A 24,080-nucleotide genomic window follows, 5' to 3' on the forward strand; every position below is an offset into this window, starting at 1 on the left:
AAGGGAAGCTTTGGGGAATCAACAGGCACCAAAAAGGAAAAAAGGGGTCTTGACCAGTCCAACGAACATAACTAAAAGTTCAGAAGGACCCAACGTGCCCAAAGTAGGAATGCCGGCTAGCGAAGGAAAACTGAAGGAAAATAAGAACGGTGGCTGGACTAAGGTCGTAAACAAAAAAAGGAACAAGAAGTCAAAAGTGCGAATTCGCCCGGAGGCAATTGTAATCTCCAGCAGAGGACATCCAACGTATGCCGAGATACTGAGAAAGGTGAAATCTGACCCCGACCTAAAAGACCTAAGCAGAAATGTTAGGAAAATCCAGAGGACCCAGAAAAGGGATCTCACGTTTGAGCTGAAAAAATCCTGCGTGGGGAAAACTGACGGCTTTCGTAACCAAATTATAAACTCACTTGGGGAGAATGTCGCGGTTCGTTCCCAAAAATATCAGATCTATTTACAGTGCAGGAATCTCGATGAACATCCAGAGAAGAGATCTGCACTGCCTTGAACCAACAATTCAAGTTGGAGGAATTCAGCGAAGAATCTATCGTGAGCCTAAGCTTATGGCGGTACTCAAATGGCCGCAATGTGACTGCCAGTGAAGTCAGCGCAGAAGTTGTTGACCGTGGGAAGGTTCATATTAGATGGGTTGTTTGCCAACTAAGGGAACAGATCTCTTTCAAGAGGTGCTTCAAATGCCTAATGTTTGCACACTTCGCGAAGGCATGCACTAGCGTTGAAGCGTAGATGATGAAGGTATGGGAAGGAAGGACATATTACCAAGGAGTGCGATAGAGACCCCAAATGCATTTTGTGCGAAGGAAACGAGGGACGGGATGACCGGTGTGTAAATGGCAAGAATTTAGGAAGGCGTTAACTGCAGCGAAAAAATGAGGTTAATACAAATAAACCTCAATCATTGCAGGGTCGCACAAGATTTGCTTGCGGAGACCACTTACGCATCCACGATGAAGATTGCTATCATTAGTGAACCATACACAAATCTTGACGGTGGTGTATGGGCCACAAATTCGACCTGTGGAGCGGCGATATGGGCATCCGGTCGTCAACCCATACAATATAGCACGGGTCAGGCGACTAGTGGCTTTGTGTGGACAAAAATAAGCGGTATATTCGTATACAGCTGCTACGCCCCACCAAGCCTCACACTGGTTGAGTTTGAAGCCAACCAGTTTATGACGCAAGGGAACGAGGTCCAAAGGTTGTAGCCGGTGGCTTTAATCAGTGGGCTATCGAGTGAGGCAACAAAGAGACTAACGCAAGGGAGCGGTGCTTATTAGAAGCATTCGCCCAGTTGGATGTAGTTCTGACTAACGAAGATGATGTAAACACTTATTGGAAAGGGGGATCTGATTCAATTGTGAATCTGACTTTTGTCAGCCCTGCGCTAGCACGTGACATGTCTTGGATAGTTAGCGAGGACTTCACGAAGAGCGACTACCAGGCAATCGCGTTTGAACTAAGGAGGGAGTCACAAGCCTGGAGACCCGCACACTGGATCCCGAAATCCAAAAGAACACAAGGATGGTTCTGCAAAAGCAATGGATAAGCAAAAAATCATGGAGGTGTGGTTAGACCTACCTAGCAAAATAGGCACCTCCACGGATAGAGTTCTAATTCAATTGTAGATCTGACTTTTGTCAGCCCTGCGCTAGCATGTGACATGTCCTAGCAAGTTCCTGAGGACTTCACGTACACCGACCACCAAGCAATCACCTTTGAACTTTGAATACCAGGATGGTCTGCAAAAGCGATGGATGGGCAAACATTCAGGGAGGTGTGGCTAGACCTGCCTCCACGGATAGAGCTCTCCATGTTACATAAAGCATCTCTGAAGCATGTGACGCATCGACCCAATTATTGGTGGAATAGTGAACTTGCCAGCCTTCGAACGATTTGCCACAGTGCCAGACGAACAGCTCACAGGGCAATAGGTATGATCGATCGAGGACAAAAAGAGAATGCCCATAGGGAAGCCCGCAAGAACCTCAAGTTCGCCATCCAGCGCAGTCTTGGAAGCGAACATAAATCCGTGCGGTAGCGCATATAAAACCGTGACAAGACGATTCAGAGGCCGATCATCTCCGGAGATCACGTGTTCTATGCTCTTGTTGAAAACAATCCAGGGGTTATTTCCCAAGCAAGAGGGGGGTACTGACATCTTCCAGCGCCCTCTGAATGTGACGCCGATTCCACTAGTCACCAGGGACGAGCCGCTGGAGATGTACAGTCGAATAGCAAAACCCCGTGCTCTGGACGGCATACCGAATAAGGCTCTCAAACTTGCCATTAAATGTAGACCTGATATGTTTGCAGAGCTGTTCGAAACGTGCATTTCCGAGGGTTTCTTTCCTGCACTATGGAAGCGACAGAAGCTGGTGCTGCCGCCTGAGGCTGGCAAACCTCCAGGGGAACCGTCCTCCTATAGACCCATATGTCTTCTAGACACTATGGGGAAAATGTTGAAGCAGCTTATTTATAATATAATAGATTACTCGCAGTCGTCGAGAGCCAAGGAGGCCTTTTAGATAGGCAGTATGGGTTCCGTAAAGTCATATCAACCATTGATGCCATCAAAATGGTTACTGGCTCGGCCGAAACTGCAATTCACGGAAAGGGTTGTACCAGCAAATATTGTGTGGTGGTGACCCTGGATGTGAGGAATGCATTCAACTCGGCCAATTGGAACTTTATACGAAAGTCTCTGGCAACCATTGGTGTTCCCGCCTACCTCGCCGCAACTATCGATAGCTACTTGCAGGAGCGGACGCTCTGGTATAATACCGATGATGGACCCAAGGAGTACATTGTCTCGGCGGGTGTCCAACAGGGCTCTGTACTGGGCCCACTACTGTGGAACATCATGTATAATGATGTAATTAACTTTCCGGTTCCGGAGGAGGCCACGGCGGTGGGTTACGCCGACGATATAGCGCTGGTTGTGATCACAAAGGATGATGAGTTGTACTCAAGCGTGGCAATCAGTGTTGTTAAGGTTTGGTTAGGGAGTGCTGGATTGGCACTCGCGGAGGAAAAGACGTTTTGTTCGGACTAATTTACTTACGTCCTGACGCCATCCATGTGTCAAGAACCCTTGCCCATTTCTCTACAGAACCGGGGCCCGTTCTGCCGTGTGACTGAGGTGGAGACAGATCATGTTATTTCTAACGACATTGGATGCATTTTCTTGGTCGGCCTCTCGTAGGATCTGGATAGTGGAATAACTCCAACTATACTTTCTTTATCTCTTTCCCTGATCTCAGCATTTTATTTTTGATTTATCGAGGATAGTACAGAGTACTTTGCCTCAAACCCTCCAGGACTTAGGACCAGCATACTATGTTGATGACAATGACGGAGTTTCATTGGTAACATAATCTAAGATAAGGGAACACCAATATCAGGAATCAATTCCAGTTCCAGGATTAATAAAGTAGTCATTTTCAATTCAGCAGTTCGCACTACAGATTCCCATTCGTCAAAATCTTTATTCGATGTTCCAAGAAATTGTTCGGTGTAAGCCAATACTAAAGATTTTTTCCTAGTCTAGATATGAGTGCAGGCTACCTCTATGTAATGAATCCGCACAACAGCTCCACGAATCGTAATCTGTAATTAGCAGTTTAATCTCATCGAATAATACATCCATACTCGTATATGATACAACCAATTTTCGTACTTATTTATCAGCGACTCATTGCATTTCTTAGCTGGATGCGATAAGATACAACTCAATCTTATTTCTTTTGTCGTGTTCAGTTAAAGCGAACTCGGTCATTGAATAAGAGTGAAATACCCGCCCCGAACTCGTTATCAAAGGGCAATTATTTCTTTTAAGTTTATTTTAGCGAAGGTAACTTTAGCATCAGGAGGTAAACTCCTTCAATACGTGATCGAATAAACTACTACCTTTGTCGTGAATATCGGAAATTTTCGGATGTGTTTTCAACGTGGTACCATCAAGCAAACGATATTGGAGTCAAACAAAGAAATGCAGTGAAGACGATCGTTAAGTGGAAAAGGGTGCTCTAGTTAAACAAGTGGAAAACCGGAAGCTCAACGCTTCAGGTATGAACGATTTTGTGTATTTCTGGTGTAAGAATATTTGAGTGTAGATCTGTTCTGTTCTGTTAGTAATAGTGCGATTCCCACCAAACTTGGTAGTATCTTCGATAGCGCTTCAGCTCAAATCGAGCCTTGGCCTCCCGGATGCATCGCCTCCAATTAACTTGATCCAAAGACCGCGTCCCTCAATTAAAAAATCTTAGAATTGATCTGCAATCAGCGCCCACTGAGTGCTCCCAACATTTCCTTGGCATCCCTTTTTGGTCAGCTACAATCGACTCTGTTTTTCAATACTTGTCACCAAATCCTTCACTCGTGCATTCGTTCGATGTGGCCAGCCCACTATAATTTCCGGATTTTAACTTGTGTTGCTAGTTGCTAGGGACCAGATACCGGCCGCCTTCTAAGGCTCCAGGGATGACCGTCACGAGTAATAGATCGTACTCGTGCCTGCCAAATATGCAGGAATATCTAAACATACGGATTCGTTTCGCTTCTTTTTGCCGTACCAGCCGTTCTAGTGGAACTTTCTGGACCTCATATAACGAGCCTATCGTAGTCAGGACATTGGTGATCGCATTTGTCAGGATTTCCTTGTCTACCATCCAACTCGTTCAAGTAGTCCACTGCTGTCAAGTAAGTAGATATAACCTGCCCATTTAAGCCATCTGAGTCCATCCTGATAAGCCAGCCGGGCACCCTGATTCTATAACTGTATTTAGCTTCTCGGTGAATTCTTCCAATCGAGTCGAAAGTGCGGAGTTATAAGCTAGTCGTGCGTTCATTAGAAACTTCTGCTGAGTTACCCTTCCGGAGATCCTTAATGTCGTTGTAGACCTCCTCGTTAGCACCAAACACAGCTGTCAACACCTTTCCTAATAGACCTTTTCTTATCCTTTTTTCCGCCGGGAGGTCCAGCAGCTCATCGATCTTGCTGGTAACATCCTTCCATTTTGAATCTAGATGTTTTATCAGCACGTCACAATGGGTAGTGGCTTCTACTCTCGTAGCTTCTCTGCACATTGCCTGTGACTGACTTAAGACATCATTCATGTTCCAGTGATCCTTGATGACACCATGAACCGGGAAATGTAACTCTTCTCAAATGATTTGGGCCCGTTCTAATTTCTCAACACAGTACCCAACTTCAGGCTTCCAAATTTCGTACTTGCCTGCCAAAATATATGGTGCAAATAGTGTTCCAAATGGGTAGGAATAGGATCGCGATATTTAGCAATGAACGTGCCCAAGTACATGCTGACACGCTGGGTTTTTCAGGATTCCGCACTTTTAGGTTTAGTGTTATGCTTTGGCCCACTATGGTTTGGGGCGGCGACATTCTTTGGATACCTCCTTTTCGTTGATATTGGCTTCCTAGTTAAAACCTTTTCGCTTTCATCAGCAGGAGTGACTCCTCTGGTAATTCCAGAGAGAAATTCACCATGCCAACTTGCTTCTCTAATGAACTATGGTAACGGACCTTCCGTTGTTGCTTGTATTTTCCCATCGCTTGTGGGATGAATGGCGCTAATACGAGGCAATGGCCATTTCGTCGACGGTGTTTCTCTCACCTTAATATGAACTAGTTGTCCGAGCTTCATGCTGTGAATCTTCTTGGGTTTGTAAGTGGTACTGGCATTCCCGAATCCACTTCTTCCAGAATACCTGATGCAAAGACCTTATCTCCTGCCATCGTTCATACAGTTCACGCTCACTTCTCTCCACGTCCGGTAGAAATTTTAACGGACGGTGAACCAAAAAATGACTTGGCGTCAAGGCCTCTAAATTTTTGGGGTTGTTGGCATAATACTGTTGGTACCAATCGCGCTTCATCTAAAACGCACTTCAATTGCCGTTTGGCTGACTTTTCAGCTTCCTCCCACAACCCACCAAAACGTGGCGTAGCGACTGGAATAAAACGCCATGTAACCCTGTCCTTCGATGATATCGTGGAGACCTTTTCTGACGCGGATATTATAACCTCACTAGTTCCAGGTGTACTGCTTTTGTCACCATGCAGACAAAAACACAGACATACCCTTGCAGCGTTGCTGTTGAATGACCCTTTGACATCCGTGTATTGTATGGCCCTGGCATAGTCTACGCCATAATACAAAAATGGCGGACTTGGCATGATCCAAACTGCCGGAAGAGCATCCTTAATATATTGCGGACTGATGTAATGCTTTCATGAAGCGCGTGCATGTGTGCCTCATGAATGAATAGCTGAGTAACGTAGTGATCTCGAGGCGACAGCGTCTGCATGCCGAAGTCTACCCCCAACCCTTAACAGACCCCGATGATCAACAAATGGATGTAATTTTGTTAGTTTCCTCCCCAACGGTCCATTCTTCTTCACGGCCTCGATTTCTTCTGCGAATGCTGACCTGGATAAGTCGTAGTACTCTTCGCCGACTTTGCTCCTGTTTGGCGGCGGTGATCGGTCTTTTCAATCTTGATGAAAATCGAGTGGGATATGGCACAATCCTTACGAGTTTCGCAAAACTGGAAGACTGGGTTAGCAAGTCCAAATCATTAGACACAACAAGCAACTTAGATTTGGTCATCTCGATCAGAGAGCCATTGCGGCCCTTTCCATCACAAATTGTGTCTTCGTAACTCCCCCGGATTTATGCCTGTTGAGGCGCAATCAGCGGGGTTCTCTTTGGATTTGCCGTGTCCCCAAAACCAGGTCCTTTTGCATCTGCTCCGAATCTACGCCATTCGATTGGCGTTCAGTCGGTTTCCTCTTCTGCGAAGAAAACACAATCGCTGAGTCACTCAGTTCTGCTAGTAACAATGCACCGTTGAGCTCCAGTTTCGGTAAGTTTATCTTTGTTTTTAATGGCATTACCCAAGCTTTACTACGAAACAACGACACTTTTTTACGACCGTCCAGTTGGATAACCTTGCTATACACAACTGCGCCGTATACAGCTTCTGATGCATCATAAATTCCGTCCAGCTCACTCCGGGCTTTTGCAGAGTAGGCGATCCAACGAGGTACACGGCACCTCTCCAGCAGCGGTAGTTCGGATTCGAGGCGTTTTGAGGCCATCAAAATATCTGCCGAGGGGACGTCATCTCATCCAAACACTCTGCATCAGTATCTTTGAAGCGATGGTTACTGGTGCTACTGAAGCGGATAGAAAATCTCAGCAATATTTAATAACAGTTGGCGTTTTGTAAGCGTCTGCTCCGGATCATATGTCACCATTTTCAGGCGGAAGTCGTCTTTTGTTGGATCGCGCATCAGTTCCAGGGTGGTAATTCATGCAAGAGGAACTCGAGGAAACCTTCATTTCCTAGCGTCCTCGGGGATCCTGTCCAACAACCTTGAATCGTTGGAAGTCCACTTTTGTAGGTTAAAGCTGCCTGACCTCAATAGTTCCGTCATTTGATTGATTTGGATTTTTGCTCCTTTTCTGGTTTCAGCCCCGCTCAACATGTTGTCTATGTAGAAGTCTTCCTTTAGATGTCTGGTTGCTACAGGATACCTTGCCTAAAGTTCTGACTGACAAACATGAAGCTGAAGTTTCTCCAAACGATACTGTCGTAAGCACGTATTCTTGGACCGGCATGTCTCTAGTTGGTCTGTACAAAACCCGTTGAAAATTTCTGTAACAGGGTTGCGCCTTCACCATACGGAACATCTTTTCTATATCTGCTGAGACCGTGAACTCCCATTTTCTCCACTTCAGCAATATCTGAGCGAGATCGTCCTGTAATTTCGCCATAGGTCCTAACTCGACATATTCATTCATGGCCTTATGATAGTCCATGCGTAACTCCGGATTCTTATCCAGGGGTCTCTCCAGTTGCCTGAAACACTCAAATGCTCTGTTCCAGGAGTACCTGGTGCTGGCCTAGCTGTCACTTTCAAAACGATATTCGGAATTCCACCCAGCGCGGGGGTCTTAATTTCAGCGAATTTCCTTGCTACATCTAAAACTTCCTTTTCGAACCACTATAGGAATTTCGCTGTATAATTCACATTCTCTGGGAAAAGAGTGTTCAATATATTCAATGCAGGACAAGTCATGGGTCAATTCGTCTGTCATCTGTCTGACACAGTCGATTTACACAGGGATGGCTATACCGATTATCAAAAAAGGTCATCCCGGTTTCCATGGTACCAGACAACTTTCTTTAAGACTTCGTGACAAGAGCCACTTCAGATGAGTCCCTTGCAAACTCGGGTCTGATCGCCCTACTCGAGTACTTGGGAACAGCACTGTAAAAAAAAGTACAAAGGCTTTATTTTTGAAGATGATTCGACACCCTGTTACCGGTTCCGATCTATAAGTGAGAGGAAAAGTCCTTGTTATCATATAAACTTTTTTAAGTTGAATAAACTATTCCTTAACATTGAAAAATTGAAGGAAATGCTAGGCATCATTTCTTTGGATTGGCCAGCAATAGTCCAGACCTCAATCCAATCCAAAATGCGTAAGGCCAAATGACAGCTGAAATACGAATTAGGAAGCCCACAACCATGGCTATGGCTAGGCTTAAAAACACAATCGAAAAAGTTTGATATGAGAAAATTACGGCCGAATATTTGATTGCTTTATATCCTTCCAAAAAAAAAAGTTAAAAATTTATTCTTCTGTATTTACCATGCTCTGTTTGTCAAAAGTTCTAACGACGTGCCTTGTGAAGCTTCTATGCCGCGAAGACCGGGATCACGGAAGCCCGAAATTCCGATGGAATGCTGAAATCAATGAATACCCTAAAGTATTGAGGCATTGGAAGTTCCGCATCCACTTAATGTCAGATGGGATCAAATAGAGAACAACTTACTCCTACCCTTTCGGTCCACAGACTCCTCTTTTTGGCCTTAACACGCAAATTTTTAAAAAAAAAAAGCTGACGTAGACAGCACGCCGTTTCGTACCAGAAAAGAGGCAACTTATCAGACGCTGTCTCACCGATGCCTTTGTTGCTGTTGAAAGTTAGAGTAGTTGCTCTCTATCTGGTCCGATCCGACATCAAGTTGGTTGGGATTTACACCTGACCCTCACTACGGTGTACTTCCAGTGTGTGTGTGTGTGTGCTTGTGGGGCGGGGGGAGAGTCAAGATCTCTGAACACATAGACCCTAGTGGTCCATTATACTAGATTCCTGTCTAGCGGTATATCCCGGATTGGTTGATGTATCGCAGGATTTCCGTTAGTGGATTTGATGCTACTCGCTGAAGTTGCAGCACATCAGCACCAAAAATCTAATGTCTGATTCGTCCATAGGCGGGGCAATAACATTAAAAATCTTTCGTGGATCCCGCTTCCTCATTACAGGATGGACACGTATCATCCTTGAGAATTCCTATTTTGAATATATGCCCAGCTAGTGAATTATGACCTGTCAATACTTCTGTAAGTCTTCCTACTTTTCGATAGAATAACATCGAGACAATGGGTGTCAAAGCGACATCGAGGCAATGGGTGTCAAAGCGGAGCTTATTGTCGAAAGTGACTCCGAGGTCTTGAGTGGAATTTAAGCAGGATAAGGAATGTCCGTTAAGCGAGTAGGAGAGAGTAGTGGGTGAGGATTTTAGGGAGTAGCACATAGAATGACACTTTCTGACGTTTAGCGCTAAACCATTAGTCGAGCACCAACGAACCAGAGTGTCCAGGTTATTCTGAAGGGAAACACAGTCCATAGGCGACGATACAGCGGAAAACAGCTTAAGGTCGTCTGCATAGAGCAAACAGGGACAAGTAAGGAGGGGAGGAAGGTCGTTAATAAAAAATAAAAATAGCAAAGGACCCAGAATAGACCCCTGTGGGACGCCAGAAGAGGGGGAGAAGGAGCGGGAAGTACAGCCGTCAAAAGAGACGCGGCAGGATCGGTTGGAAAGGTAAGAGGCAAGCCATAAAACAAGTGGTATGGGAACGTTTAGGGACGAGAGTTTGGATAGAAGTATCTTGTGATTTACAGTGTCGAAGGCTTTCGCGAAGTCAGTGTAAATGGTATGCACTTCTTGCCGTGAATTTAGACATTTGGCGACAAAGTTGGTAAAGTCAAGCAGGTTGGAGGCAGTGGACCTACGTTTAACGAAGCCGTGTTGCTCTTTCACTATGTATTGGCCAAAGTGGGCGGACAACCAGTCGCTGACATATCTTTCCAAGATTTTGGAACAGGGGGAGAGGAGGGAAATGGGACGGTAATTCTCGGCAAGCGAACGATCGCCACTTTTGTGAATGGGGATAATGAGAGCCTCTTTCCACAAGCTGGGAAAATGATTCTCTTCAAGGCTTTTGTTGAAAATAAGAGATAGGGGAAGGGAGATGAACTTACCAGTTTTGATCAAAAAGAGGTTTGGAAGACCATCGTAGCCAGGTCCGACCTTGGCATCAAGTTCGCCAATGAGGTATTCGACAAGGATAGGAGTAAGAAGGGGAATGGTAGGCGATGCGGGGCAGGCTACATCTACTACCGGGAGGGATTCGGAGGAAGGAGGGGGAACATAGACTGATGAAAAGTAGCGGCAGAGTAAATCACAAGATCGTTGGGGGGAGTTAGCTGAGAAGCCAGACAATTTAATGGACGGAGGGGATAACTGGGCGGGGCAGCGGGAGTTGCGAATGTGGGACCAGAAAGGTTTCAGATTTCCGCGCTTTAGTGAGTCTTCCACGCTGGACAAATATTCGTGTCTGGATTTACGTATTAAAGATTTGACCGAGGAACGAAGGGATTTGAAAAAAACTAAGTCAGCAACGTTTCTAGAAGACAGGAACTTCTTTCCCGCAGTCTGTTATTGACGTAGTTTTTTGTGAATTTCAGTGGTGAACCAGACGGGGTAAGAGCGTAAGCACTTAGGAGAGGAGGGAACGTAACAAGGAAGAAGATCAGATAAAATGGTATAGAAAGTGTTGAGTGCTTGGTCACATGTAAATGGTGAGAGCAGGGGGACCCAGTTGATTGACGCCAGGGGTGAATTCAGACCTTCGAAGTTCGCCTTAACTTGGTAGGCTTGCGAGCGACAGGAGAGTGGAGTCGGGATATCTGAACATCGAACTCGAGAGCAGGATGATGGGCGTCAGGGGCAACGTAAGACGGAGCATGAAGGGATTGGGAAAGATAACGTACAGAAAGTTTAGAGAGGACAAGGTCAAGAGTGCGATCTAAGTGGTTTCTAGATAGGTTAAATTGGAGGGCCCCACAGGTGTACATGAAAGTGGATAGAGGAAGGGAAGGGTGGGTCGAGTTATTAGGGAGGGAGGGAAGGCCAGGTGTCACGGGCCAGGAGAGCATAGGAAGATTAAAGTCACCACAGAGGATGAAAGGATGTGAGGGAAACAAAACGGTTAGGGCCTCTGATAATCTGTCGAAGAAATCCTCGTACAGAGAAGGCGGGCTTAGGCAGGGAAAATATACACACGATATGATAAAGGGACATACGTTTGGCGGAAGGACTCGTATGGTAACAGAATCGTAGGAGGAGGAGGAAAAGATGATTTCGGCACGGAGAGGGGACTTAACAGCTATTAGGGCACCTCCGCCAGTTGCCTTGCCAAGCGCAACGCAGTCTCTGTCACAACGAAAGACAGAGTAACCTTCGAGGAGCTCAGAATCTAAAATCCTGTCATCCAGCCAGGTTTCAGAAATGCAGATGACATGATGTTGGAATGCTAAGGCAGACAGTTTGAAATCCGAGAGCTTGGTCCTTAGACCCCTTACATTTTGATAAAATAGCGTATAGTTATTGGAATCATTCAAGTTCGGCGAGGCAGGCGGGCGGGCCGGAAATTTTTACGAATCTTAGACCTCTGATAAGGCTTAACGAAGACCCCCTGTGGCCAAAAGGAGGATTGGACGGTAGCATCGCAGTCATGGGGATATGTCACTTTGAAGGAAGGTATCACTCGGTCAGGAGAGCCATCCTTCGTCAGCTTCACACAGGAAAGAGGTGACAAAGTTGAGTTGCTTTTGCTTCTGATATAGGCCAGAAGCCAGAAGCGCGAGAATTAGCCGTTTCACTTGCGCGAGGTATTGACACAACGCACAGCACCAACGGGTTTCTCAGGGAAAGGCTCAGAGAATAAGGTTATATCCTGACAAGCATTTTCACGGTTCGTCCTAGTTTTCTATTCGGTTCAAGATAACTTCATATGTTCTACCAAGCAGATGTATGAAGATCCGAGAATCAGAAGACATTGCGAAAACTGGATTCAGTTTTCCCAATAACTCTTCCAACGCTCTGTTCCCCAAACCCCCAACCCCCCTTACGACCCAGACTAACATTTATGTTTGTTTAATATGAAAACCGCCGCTAACTGAAAAACCTGCTACGTTCAATGCGAAGCTCACCGGGGTTACCAGCTTATCCTCACCTTCCGCCAAAAGTATCGCTTTCTTGCGTCCAATTTCTCTGGGTGTCGCCACATTTGGTGGTGTAGCAATACCCATGTCCATTCTCAAGTAACTTCGGCTTCTTTCGCAGTGCCTTTCATTGTTGTCGGCTGGGAACTCTCCCAGGTTCATGGTGTCCAGGCTGCCTGGATCTGTTTCCATATACGCGAATTAAACCAGTTGCGTCCCCATCATCAGCGTCCCTTTCTTCCGCTTTTTCTGGTAGAGGCGGAGGAGAAGGTTCTGAAAGCAAGCCTGTAACCATTTTTGCTGTGCGGCTGAAGTTTCCTTCTGCCAAGCTTTCGTCTTCCGTTTTTTTAGAAAAGTTAGGCAAGAGTGTCACCGACAGGCCGGGCATAGTCAGGTTTCCAGTTTCTCTCTTCTACTATCCTCTCTGGTCGACTATGCGCAGATACCAGGTGCAGATTTTCCACTTAAGTAGAGAGCCTGTCTACCACAGATTACTCCGTGGGGAAGCATGAATTTGGTGAGGTCTTCAAAATCTGTGCCCCGGTCACGACCTGATTTCTCAAAGTCGCGGGTGGATATGAAGTTTGTGGCTTCTAACCACTTGGAGAGTTACAATTTGTTGTTTCTATCTCCATGTATTTTTGAACACCCTAAACTACCACAGGCTCCCCCACCATGACAAGATGCTACCCGGGGGGGAGTCCAGTAATTCTTCATAATATCCAACACAATGCATATCACCCTAATAAAATGATCTTCCGAGTCTTCAATGACTATTTCTTGTAGATCGGGACCCATTTTTATTGTTAATTCACTATACTATCCTCTCCTTAATTTCGTACACTCTTCTATTGAACGTCAGTGAATTCCACGTGATTCCTTCTCTTACAGATCCGGACAAGATTCAATGTTACTCCCCACAACCTCCAAACGCTCAAGAGGCGTACCAAATGAAAATCAGGATTTTGAGAACAGAACGATCGTTTCCGCAGGATTGAAGCATAGCCTGCACGGAATTGAATACCAGACAATAATTCTTAGTCAGTGTTTTTGGCGAGTGGTAGACAAAAAAGTGGACGATTTTCTGATAGCAACTGAGTTGCCTGAAGCTGAAAAATTTGACGATGTTGTTGTTAGATACAAAAAGGATGGGAAAGTAATAGCTCGTCTTCTACAAGTTAAACACAAACAATCGAGCGATCATGAAGAAATTAAACTCAACGACTTACTCACTGCGAAACAAACAAATAAATATTCTATCCTGAAATATTTCCAGTCATTTCAGGGAATCCGCTCTCGATACTTATGCAACTCCCCAACTTCCGGTATTTTCGCGGATTGTACCATTCAGGATTTAGTACTTCTAACAAATGAAAACATTGATGATGAAGTTGTCGCAGGGTGCTTAGAAATTGACAGGGAAAACCCATTAGAGGATGATATTCTTCTAAAAATTAATGACCCCAATGCCAGAAAATACAGAATCAGGACTACAGACAACGAGTTGACGCGTCGACTGGAGTTAACTCTACTGATGGAGTCAGATTTTCGGAAGCTGGTCAACGTTCTTGCCGACGGTTTATTATTAAATCTAAGGTTAAGTCTGCAGGTGCGGGTTTGTAGAGATTATTTACATCCTTTGATGAAACATGTCTTGGAATTTCGAAGGCGAGAAATGATGCTTTCAAAAAATTTTAGGAAAAAACATAAAAAGAGACCAGATGAAGTGAACATGTTAAGAACAGCATTGATCCGGGAGATAGCATTTCGCAAGAAGGTGGACTTTGAAATACAAATTTCGAAATCTGACAGAACTGACACAACAAGGACGAGTGACCAACGTAGAAAAAGGAAACTTCCTCCTCCAGATTGTGTACAGACCAGCAATTTGAATGAGTTAGCAGACCGATTTGAAAAGGCTCTTCGACCCCCTGGAGACGCAAATAGCTGTGTTCTGTCAGAAGAGTTTTGTGTACGTAATGGAATTGCTAGGGAAATTGTTGACTGCGCTAAAAGAACATTCCGACCGAAATTCATAAATGGAGAGAAGACCCTAACGCCGCAAGCACAAATCTTTCGAGCTATTCTCATTGAAAAAGTGATAGACGACTCAGTGGCCGAGTTTGAATTTCAAGAGGTAGCATCTAGAACTTTCTACACAACGAAAGGCTTTGTCACTCGATTTATACCCCATAGCGAACCTCAAATTGAAGAGCCGATTGAATTCGCAAAAGAAATTGCAGATCTTATAACAAAATGTGGAGACGATGAGCGAAATATTGAAATCACTGAACAATCCGGAAGCGAGAAATTTATACAGAATTTCTGTGAACTGGCCGGTCATACCATAGTGAAAGTATCTTCGTGGAATGAGTTCAGTGGGAACTTCTTAAACGGCCGCGTAATCTCAGAAGACATGAGGAAGTTTCGTGACTCGCTGAAGGAATGTTTGGGGGAGGAGGAATTCCACTCCCTCGATACCTACAAGCTGCACATTGACATCAATTTCTTCGATAGCTGCGAGGAAGCGAATTTCTTCAAAACCCTACCCACCCCACCGACCGATCAATCTATAATTGATTTTTATGACAAATTCAGGTTGGTCGTAGGTTATCCTAACCAAATGAAGACTTTCGAGTTACTCAAGGACGAACTACAAATTACTCATCGGAAGTTAGATCAGGAAGCGTACCTTAGCTTATTGGTGGGAGGAGTGCGTAAGTGGATGGCCGACAACATTGGGACTTTCTATACTCCGAAAAAAGCAACAGCCTTCTTACGGGAACTCAACGAACACCTAACCTGCTACGAGATAGACGGAGTTAATCAACTGAAAAATGCCAAATTGACAATGAAGTACTCTTTCGATTGCACCCATCTCAAGGAATATCTGATAAAATTTCTATTGTCGGCAGGAACGGGGGTCCAGATATTCGGGGTCGAAAATATTAAACTTAATTTGTCCCGAATCTTAAATACGTTTTATATATTGAGAGAAAACTACTTGACACTGGAAGATCCAAAGAGGCTAGAATCTTATCTCTTCACCTACGGATATATTTATCTAGCATTCGAAGATGCTTTGAATGAGGCATATCGTGGTACATTGTCCCAAAAGAACCAGGAGCCAACCAAATGGAGTCTGAGAATTATCGATTGCAGTAACAATGACAACCTTCAATCAAAACCTGACAATTGTAAATCGGTGTTGAGACTAATGCTCGAGAAACCGAATGGGTGTAAGGTCAGCAGAAAGATTATCTTCGTTGTTAATGCATCCGTTTTCGACGAATTTAACTCTGCTTTAGTTCAATACGCTCAGCAGGAGGCACAAGAACTCATTGAGATCAAATCAAAGTTACTTGAAACGAAATTTTCGGAACTCGAATATGTTGCACAGAAAACGTTTCTGGAAAACTTCAAAGTAACTCTCCAAGGACGAAGTGTTAAACTGGGAGATCTGATATCTTCGGATGGAGTAGATCTTGTTGATGAAGATACTTTGCTTGAGCTCGTAGCTGATCGCAACGACGAGGAATCTGAAATCCGCATGGGGGGTGGAAGGCAATTCGCTTTGTTCACCCACAATTCACATTATGTTAGCCGACGTATAAGACCCAACTTCATCGATCGGTCTCCATTTGATATTCCAACCAATATCCAGGGTGGCGTCTATTATTTGAAAAATGGCAATCAGAGCGACGTGATCGTTATCGCTGAAACGAGGCACAGCTTTTCCACTTTGAAGAACCAACAACTTGCCTCCTTTAATGGGAATGTTCACTGGCTTCAAGAACTACAAGGCGAACTCATATGGCGATACTCCATTGGATCCACTAGGATGTTATCCAGCATACCTGGACCGCAAAAAGTTAGTTGGAGTGAGAAACAATTCCTGGAGATAAATGATAACAAAATCATACTTTTGTATGGTATACCTGGTGCAGGTAAATCGCAGTTACTTGCCAGTTTGTCCAAGCAAGTCGGCAAAGATTCCAGAACTATCTACACAATTCGTGTCAACCTTAGCATATACTCGGACTTCTTTTACAAAAAACAACAAGAACAAAGACCGCTCCAGGCCCTTACCTTCGCCGATTGCGGTGAATTTCTATTGGAAATGTTACAATCACATGAAAATACCAGGCTCAAAACTCAGTTTGAAATCAATGTTTTTCGTGGTTCCTTCAACCAACAAGGATCGGTTAAACTCCAACTGGTCGTGTTCCTAGACGGATTCGATGAAGTATGTCCCGCTTACAAGGAAATCGTTCTACACTATCTACAATACCTCAAGGACTGTCCGTGCTTGTATAAACTTTTCATAACCACTCGACCCATCTTCCGTGCCGACCTTGAGACCGCCTTGAATACACTTGGTTACGAAATCCAAGATCTGTCAAATGAAGATCAAAGTAAACTTTTCTCGCATCTGGTAGCCGAGAAGGGGCTTGAGATCGAGGAAAATGAAGCCAAGAAGTTCCTCAAGGAAGCTAGATTGAAACTGTCTTCGAAGGACGAGCAATTCACCGCCATCCCCCTTCATCTGAAAATCCTCGCAGATATTTATGCGGAAAAATCTCAGGAGAGAGAAAACCAAGTGGGCTTCAAAGATTGTAATAAATCTGAAATGTTTGAAATGTACGTTAAGCAAAAGTATGAGATATTTCTGAAGGATCAAATGCGTTACAATCAAGCAAATGCAACTGCCAGGGAAGAAGCGGAAGGAGCGTATGAGACCTTCTTATCACGACATGAAAAGCTTGCACTTTGGGCACTATACAACCCAGAAGACCTCAAGCAAATTATCAAATCTTTCGAGGAATATAAAACTGAAGTTCAGAGGCTTCTGAGGAAAATTGAAGTTGGTCAATATAAATTCGGAATCGTTTTCACAGTTGTTGATGGGAAACCTCAGTTTTCACATCGTACTTTTGCCGAATATTTTTCAGCCCGGTATATTCACCGATGTATGGAGCGCTCTGCAAAAGAAGGAGGCATGGGAATTCTGAATATCATCTTAAACGCGGAGAATGGTCCTTTCTTGATGTTCCTGGACAGTATGATTCCGGAAAACAGGAACTGGGTTTGCCGTGACCAGAGATGTTCCCAGATAACTACAAGAACAATCTCATCTACTCTTCTAAATCTGTCGCAGTGGAGTACATGGAAAGTTTTCGATTGTATCTCTGACATTTTAAAGGAAGAATCCATCCTGAAACGCCAAGTATTTATAGACATCATAGAAAGATTTCCAGATGACGTCAATTACTTCATGTTGCTAGGATTCCTCCTGAAATGGGGCATCGACTTAACCTGGACAACACCGAGCGGAAAGACAATTTTACATTTATTATCATCTGAGGCTCATCCTTGGAAGGCAAGTTCCAGACAGGGAAAACAATCACAATTCTTCTATCGATTAAATCAGAAATATGAGATTCCTCTCTGGCTGGCCACTTCCCACAGATTCGATATGACTTTATTCCAACCAGGCTTTTCTACCCTCGACATTTTCAAAATGTTGGTGAAAAAAGGAGCAAAATGTACTGCAGATTCGGACAACCTCTCACCTTTTCATTATGCGGCAGCATCTGGAAATAAAGAAATTTGTGAAAAATCCCGACCTCAAGGTGTGGTTGCTGAAGTAAACGCGAAACGGGATGCCTATATGCAGATGTTTAGTGAGAAAACTCTTTTTGGGAAAGCGTTGAGAGCTGAACAAGAATGGAAAATGTGGTCAAAATCAGAAGAGCAGAGAAAAGCTTTTGATAAACGTCGCGCGGTTGAGCGTGAATTGGAAAATTTACAAATGTAGATTCAATCTTTAATATTTTATGTAAGCAACTCACGAGACGCTAGAGGACTTTGCAGAATTTGTCAGTCCTAATGATATTTTGAAATTAGCAATACTTATTTATTAGACGGACTTTTGGAATAAATATGTAAATAATAACCGTGACACTGGTTTTTTTGTCACCACGTTAATGGAGAACTAATACGCGAGGAACGTCCTGCTCAACCATAAGGACTAGTGTAAAGGTAAAAGCAGTGAAGCAAGTAGTCCAAAGGGTGCTTATATCCGGCATTAAAGTTGGTTCATGAGCTACTACCTACCGGGAAATATCAGTCCGGGCCAGACGTCCGAGCGGATCCGAGGTGTTTAAAAAGTGTTCCATGCAACATGCCCGCGAAAAACAGCCCCGCCAACATATGCTAATATCCGACTCCGGAATACTCGAAGGCACATCAACAGCACCTCATTCACACCAACTGTAACTGCAGCGAAAACCTGCCTTGCAGCTTCAACAGCCAGTCACCCATATCCCGAAGGTAGCCTCCACCAATAATCCAGAAGCCGCCCAAAACATCGGAAACGAACCAACAACAGGTGACCCAGGAAAAATTTCCTTCCATTATTACCCGGGCAGACCCCACTACAATTAAGTCAATAACTAGCAAATTCCTTTCCAATCCCCAACAAAATCGCTATCTACCCTACGCACACCCTCGCCACATCTCAGGCAGACTATGAATCCGCCAAAAACATCCTCAGAAAAGGTAACCACCCCTTCTTCACATACACCCCATCCCACCTCAAACCCATCAGCCTAGTCCTACGTGGGCTTCGGCTATGAGATCCCCTTTCTGGGTCCCCCGGATTTTGCTCACATTTCCGCCTAGGTTTTTTAAGTCGGGGTCAGCTTTGACCATTTTCAGTATCTCCGCGTAGGATAAACTTCCATTGCTGGAGATCACAATTGCTTCTAGGCGAATTCGCACGTTTGCCTTTTTCTTTGTCAATCTGGGTCCATCCACTGTTGTCATTCCCCTTGGATTTTGCTGATCCGATTGCCGCAGCTCGCATTTGGGGTCCTGCTTTCTCTCTGTGGTGCTTTTAGTTCTGCTTTTTTTCGGAACTATTTCTATGGCCTTTTTCCTCTGAGGCGCCTGCTGATTTCCCAGAAGATCCACATCTTTTTCCCGCAATCTCTTGTTCGGTGGCAGATTGATTGCAATACAAATAGTTGCCTCTTGGATCGGCTGTGATATCGTTGGGGCAACAGATTTCGACTTGTCCTTGATATTTCGTTCCTCCTGCTGCGATTTGTTGTAGAGGACTCTAATAGCCCTTATCATACTTTTTATGACTTGGTGCATGTTGTGCGTGTCCTTGATGAATTCGGACAACTCAACTATTTTTGCACCAAGCTGCTCCTCTCCTTCAGGGCTCGGCTCTCCATGAGTCCTAACCAGATTACTACTTTTAGATACTCCTTCACATTTGGCATTCATTGACCTTCCTTCCGTTTTATCTTTTTCGATGTTTGGCATTGGCGATCTCAAAGTTGACGAACTTCGTCTTGTTCTGGAGTACCTCCTTTTGGTTTTTGTGGTCAACAACTTGCATTCTACATTGCAAATTGTCTTGTTCCGCGACTATCCGCCGATGACCATTCTCTTATTGAGTGTTCTCATTTTGAGATCTCCACGAACTACAACAGCTGTTACTCTAAGACAGGGTCCTGCTCCCTCACAGTACCAAGTCCCCGTCGTCAAACAAGCACTTTTCTGTTGCGTTCTGGCTACAGACTCATCCTATTATTAGTTGCTATCACTATCTACCGTAAGACTGGTGTAGCAATCTTAATGCATATCTGGTTTACCATATTACTACCAGATATTCATATTGTAGAGTGTAATTGCACAGTAGGTGACTGAGACCACTACGCATGGGAGCAGCCGCCCCTCCCATCTGGACATAGTAAGAGAGTCCAGTGTTGAGGAACAGCTGCATCTCACTAGAGGGAGCCCGATGTTAAAGGATTAAATAGAGTTACCAAAAAACCAACAAAACAACACAAGAAGGAAAATCAAAGAAGTCCCTTGAACACTTAAAAAAGGTTGAAGGAGATTCCAAGAGGATCCACAGACGTCATCTGAATAAGATTTTGGCAAGTCTTAAGAGTTTAGGTGCCCAACTGCTTTCAGAAGGGCTGCCTTACATAGTCTGTAAGGCCCACGACTCTAGATAAATTAGGGCGGAGGAGTAGACACCCCAGTAGGACATCAGCCTCTCTGCGCCTGATCACTTCATGATTATAGTCTCAATATCATGAGTGGAAACCAATGTTAGAACTTCAGAGAAGAGCCAGCACCGCGGATCCAACCCATAACACACAGAAACTTATAACATGGTTCTCAGCGACTTCTCAACAAGAAGATAACGTAAGATTGCCGTTTAAGCTAAATAGGGAAAAAACAGACATATGGCTAATATGACCAGGGTCTATCATGCTACAATGATGAAGGTCATTGCCATGAGGGAAGTTAATAAAGAGAGGGGTTGTACTCACGGTATTATATTGGAGTACCCCAGGGGGAAAAAGGTCCCAACTAACGACTCAAAAAATATGTTCTCATCGACCGTAAAGGTAAAGAGCAACATAACACTATGTCCTGGTAACATTATTAGCCACTTTTAAATGTTTTGTTTATAGTATTTGGTTTTGGGGTACGTAGAGGCAAGAGCAATGTTTGCCTGGTGGCCATTCTTTGGGCGCGACGCGTTTAATGTGATATCGGACAATAAAACGAAAAGGAGACAGAGACAGTCAAAAAAAGTATAGTTACGTATAATCATGGAGATTTAAATACAACACACCTCTTTAGTTAATTGGACAGGTGTGAGGTGAAAAGATCCAGCGGTGGCAAAACTGATGACTTTCGCACTCAAGTGAAAAACTCACTTGGGGAGAATGCCGCAGTGCGTGCCCAAAAACATGAGATCTACCTTCAATGTAAGGATCTCGATGAAGTTACATCGAAAGGAGAAATTTGTACTGCTCTGAAGGAGCAATTCAAGTTGAAAGAACTTACAGAGGAGTCTGTTGTCGGTCTACGGAAAGCCTATGGTGGCACTCAAACGGCCACCATACGAGTGCCAGCGGAGGCAGCGCAGATGTTGTTAGCTGCCGGAAGGGTTCGGATTGGATGGGTTGTTTGCCGTTTAAGGGAGCAAACTTCACTAAAGGGGTGCTTTAAATGCCTCATGTTTGGGCACTTCGCGAAGGCATGCACCAGCAACATTGATCGGTCCGATCGATGCAGAAGGTGTGGGGAGAAAGGCCATATTGCCACAGAGTGCAATAGGGACCCCAAATGCCTATTGTGCGTAGCCAAAGAGGGACAGGATAACCGGCACATTGCCGGAAGTGCCAAATGTCCGGAATTTAGGAAGGCGCTCACTGCAATGAGAAAATGAGGTTTATTCAAATAAACCTCAATCATTGCAGGGTCGCTCAGGATTTACTTGAGCAGACCACGTTCGAATCTAAGATGGAGGTTGCCATCATAAGTGAACCGTACAGAAACCGCCACGGTGGCGTATGGGTCACAGATTCGACTGGTGGAGCGGCGATATGGGCTTGTGGTCGACAAGCCATACAATGTACTGCAAGTCAGGCAGCCAGTGGCTTTGTGTGGGCGAAAATAAGCGGTGTATATGTATACAGCTGCTACGCCCTACCAAGTTTGACACTGCCTGAATTCGAGCAAATGCTTGATAATCTTGTTCTCGACGCAAGGGGACGAAGTCCAAAGGTGATTGCTGGTGATTTCAATGCTTGGGCCCTGGAGTGGGGTAGCAGAGAATCAAATGCTAAGGGGCGCAGTCTATTAGAGGCTTTTGCGCAGCTGGACATGGTTTTGGCTAACGAAGGTGCCGTAAACACCTTTCAGAAAGGGGGGTCAGGCTCGGTTGTAGACCTGACCTTTATCAGTCCTGCGCTAGCGCGTGGTATGTCCTGGTGCGTCAGCGAACGCTACACCCACAGCGATCACCAGGCAATCTTCTTTGAGACATGTGTCGAGCCACAGGGCAAAGAGCTATCATGCCCAAAACCGAAAAAGGTTCCAGGCTGGTCTGCCAAATCTTTGGATGAGCAGAGCTTCTTAGAGGTGTGGTTAGATCAACCTGATATAGCAGGCGCCTCTACGGAAAGAGCCGTCCATCTGGCTCAATGCATCGCCAAAGCATGTGACGCGTCTATGCCTAGGAGGTGCTCATTCCCCAGTAGAAGACCAAACTACTGGTGGAATGATGAACTGACCGGTCTTCGATCAGCCTGCCACCGAGCCAGAAGAGCCGTTCAGAGGGCGGTAGGTAGAGTCGATCAGGGGCAGAAAGAGTGCGCCTATAAGGCAGCCCGCAAAACCCTCAAGCTCGCCATCCAGCGAAGCAAGACAAAATGCTTTAAGGAGCTCTGCTCAGAAGCGGACATCAACCCGTGGGGGAGTGCTTATAGAATAGTGATGGGACGATTCAGAGGCCGCTCCTCTCCGCAGATCACGTGTCCCACCTTCTTGCTGCAAATCATCTAGTGGTTATTCCCCCAGCAAGAGGAGAGCACCGACGTATTCCAGCCATCTCTGAATGTGACGGCAATTCCTCCAGACACCAGAGACGAACTGCTGGAAATCTGCGGCGGAATAGGAGACAATAAAACACCGGGTCTGGACGGAGTACCGAATAAGGCCCTTAAGCTTGCAGTGGAATCCAGGCCGGACATGTTCGCTGAGTTGTTCGAAGCGTGCATGTCCGAGGGAATATTTCCAGCGGTATAGAAGCAGCAGAAGTTGGTGCTTCTGCCTAAACCTCCAGGTGAACCATCCTCATACCGACCCATATGTCTTTTGGACACGGTGGGGAAAATGTTAGCGCGGGTAATCTATACAAGATTACTCCCGGTTGTTGAGGGCCAAGGCGGCCTTTCAGATCGGCAGTATGGGTTCCGAAAAGCCAGATCAACCATTGATGCCATCAAATTGGTTACTGGCTTGGCCGAAGATGCAATTCACGGAAAGGGTAGTACCAGCAAATATTGCGTGGTAGTAACCCTGGACGTGAAAAATGCATTCAATTCGGCCAATTGGAATCTAATACGGAAATCCCTAGCGAAGACTGGTATTCCCGCCTATCTCGCTGCTATCGTCGATAGTTACTTAACTGAAAGGAGGCTATGGTATGATACTGATGACGGACCCCAGGAGTATGTTGTTTCCGCCGGTGTCCCACAGGGCTCCGTATTGGGCCCACTACTGTGGAACATCATGTACAACGATGTACTTAATCTTCCCCTTCCGGAGGAAGCCACAGTGGTGGGTTACGCTGACGACATAGCACTGGTTGTTGTCGCAAAGCATCTTGAAGATGCTGAGTTATACTCAAGCGAGGCAATCAGTGCTGTCAAATGCTGGTTAGAGAGCTCTGGTTTGACGCTTGCGGAGGAGAAAACAGAAGCGCTCCTCATCACGAAGCGCCGGAAGAGAAATTACGCCTGTGTTAGAATCGGGAATCATATCATCACTTTTAGAATCGGGAATCATATCATCACTTCCAAGCCGACCATCAAATACTTGGGGGTGGTGATAGACGGGAAGCTCAGCTATAAGCAACACTTACAGTATGTTTGTGATAAATCATCCACTGCTAGTATGGCCCTGGCGAGGATGATGCCGAACGTGGGAGGGCCACGGCATACCTCTAGGTTGCTTATAGCCAGGGTGGTGACCTCGATCATTCTCTATGCGACCCCAGTTTGGAGGGAGGCGTTGTGGATGTCAGGGAATGCTAACAAACTGAGTTCAGTCTACAGGAGGACAGCCCT

General features: G+C 45.1%; 2 protein-coding genes across 4 annotated transcripts in view; both read left to right on the forward strand.

Moving 5' to 3' along the window:
* LOC119655432 overlaps positions 1-18,550 on the forward strand; it is a 51,471-nt gene extending 32,921 nt beyond the window's left edge. The window contains exon 2 of the mRNA XM_038061325.1: positions 13,303-18,550. Within this exon, the coding sequence (XP_037917253.1) occupies positions 13,319-18,229 (4,911 nt within the window). The 5' untranslated portion in view covers positions 13,303-13,318 and the 3' untranslated portion in view covers positions 18,230-18,550. The remainder of the gene's footprint in view (positions 1-13,302) is intronic.
* LOC119655431 overlaps positions 1-24,080 on the forward strand; it is a 57,248-nt gene that overhangs the window by 16,189 nt on the left and 16,979 nt on the right. The window contains exon 1 of one of the 3 annotated variants that reach the window (XM_038061321.1): positions 3,741-4,089. The exons of 1 other annotated variant lie outside the window; for it this stretch is intronic. The gene's annotated coding sequence lies outside the window, so the exon portion shown is untranslated. Of the gene's footprint in view, positions 1-3,740; positions 4,090-18,637; positions 18,803-24,080 lie in introns of those variants that run through there. One more of the 3 variants, XM_038061322.1, reaches the window with a different exon arrangement.

Source organism: Hermetia illucens, chromosome 4, assembly GCF_905115235.1.
Source record: "Hermetia illucens chromosome 4, iHerIll2.2.curated.20191125, whole genome shotgun sequence".
Taxonomy (NCBI): Eukaryota; Metazoa; Arthropoda; class Insecta; order Diptera; family Stratiomyidae; genus Hermetia; species Hermetia illucens.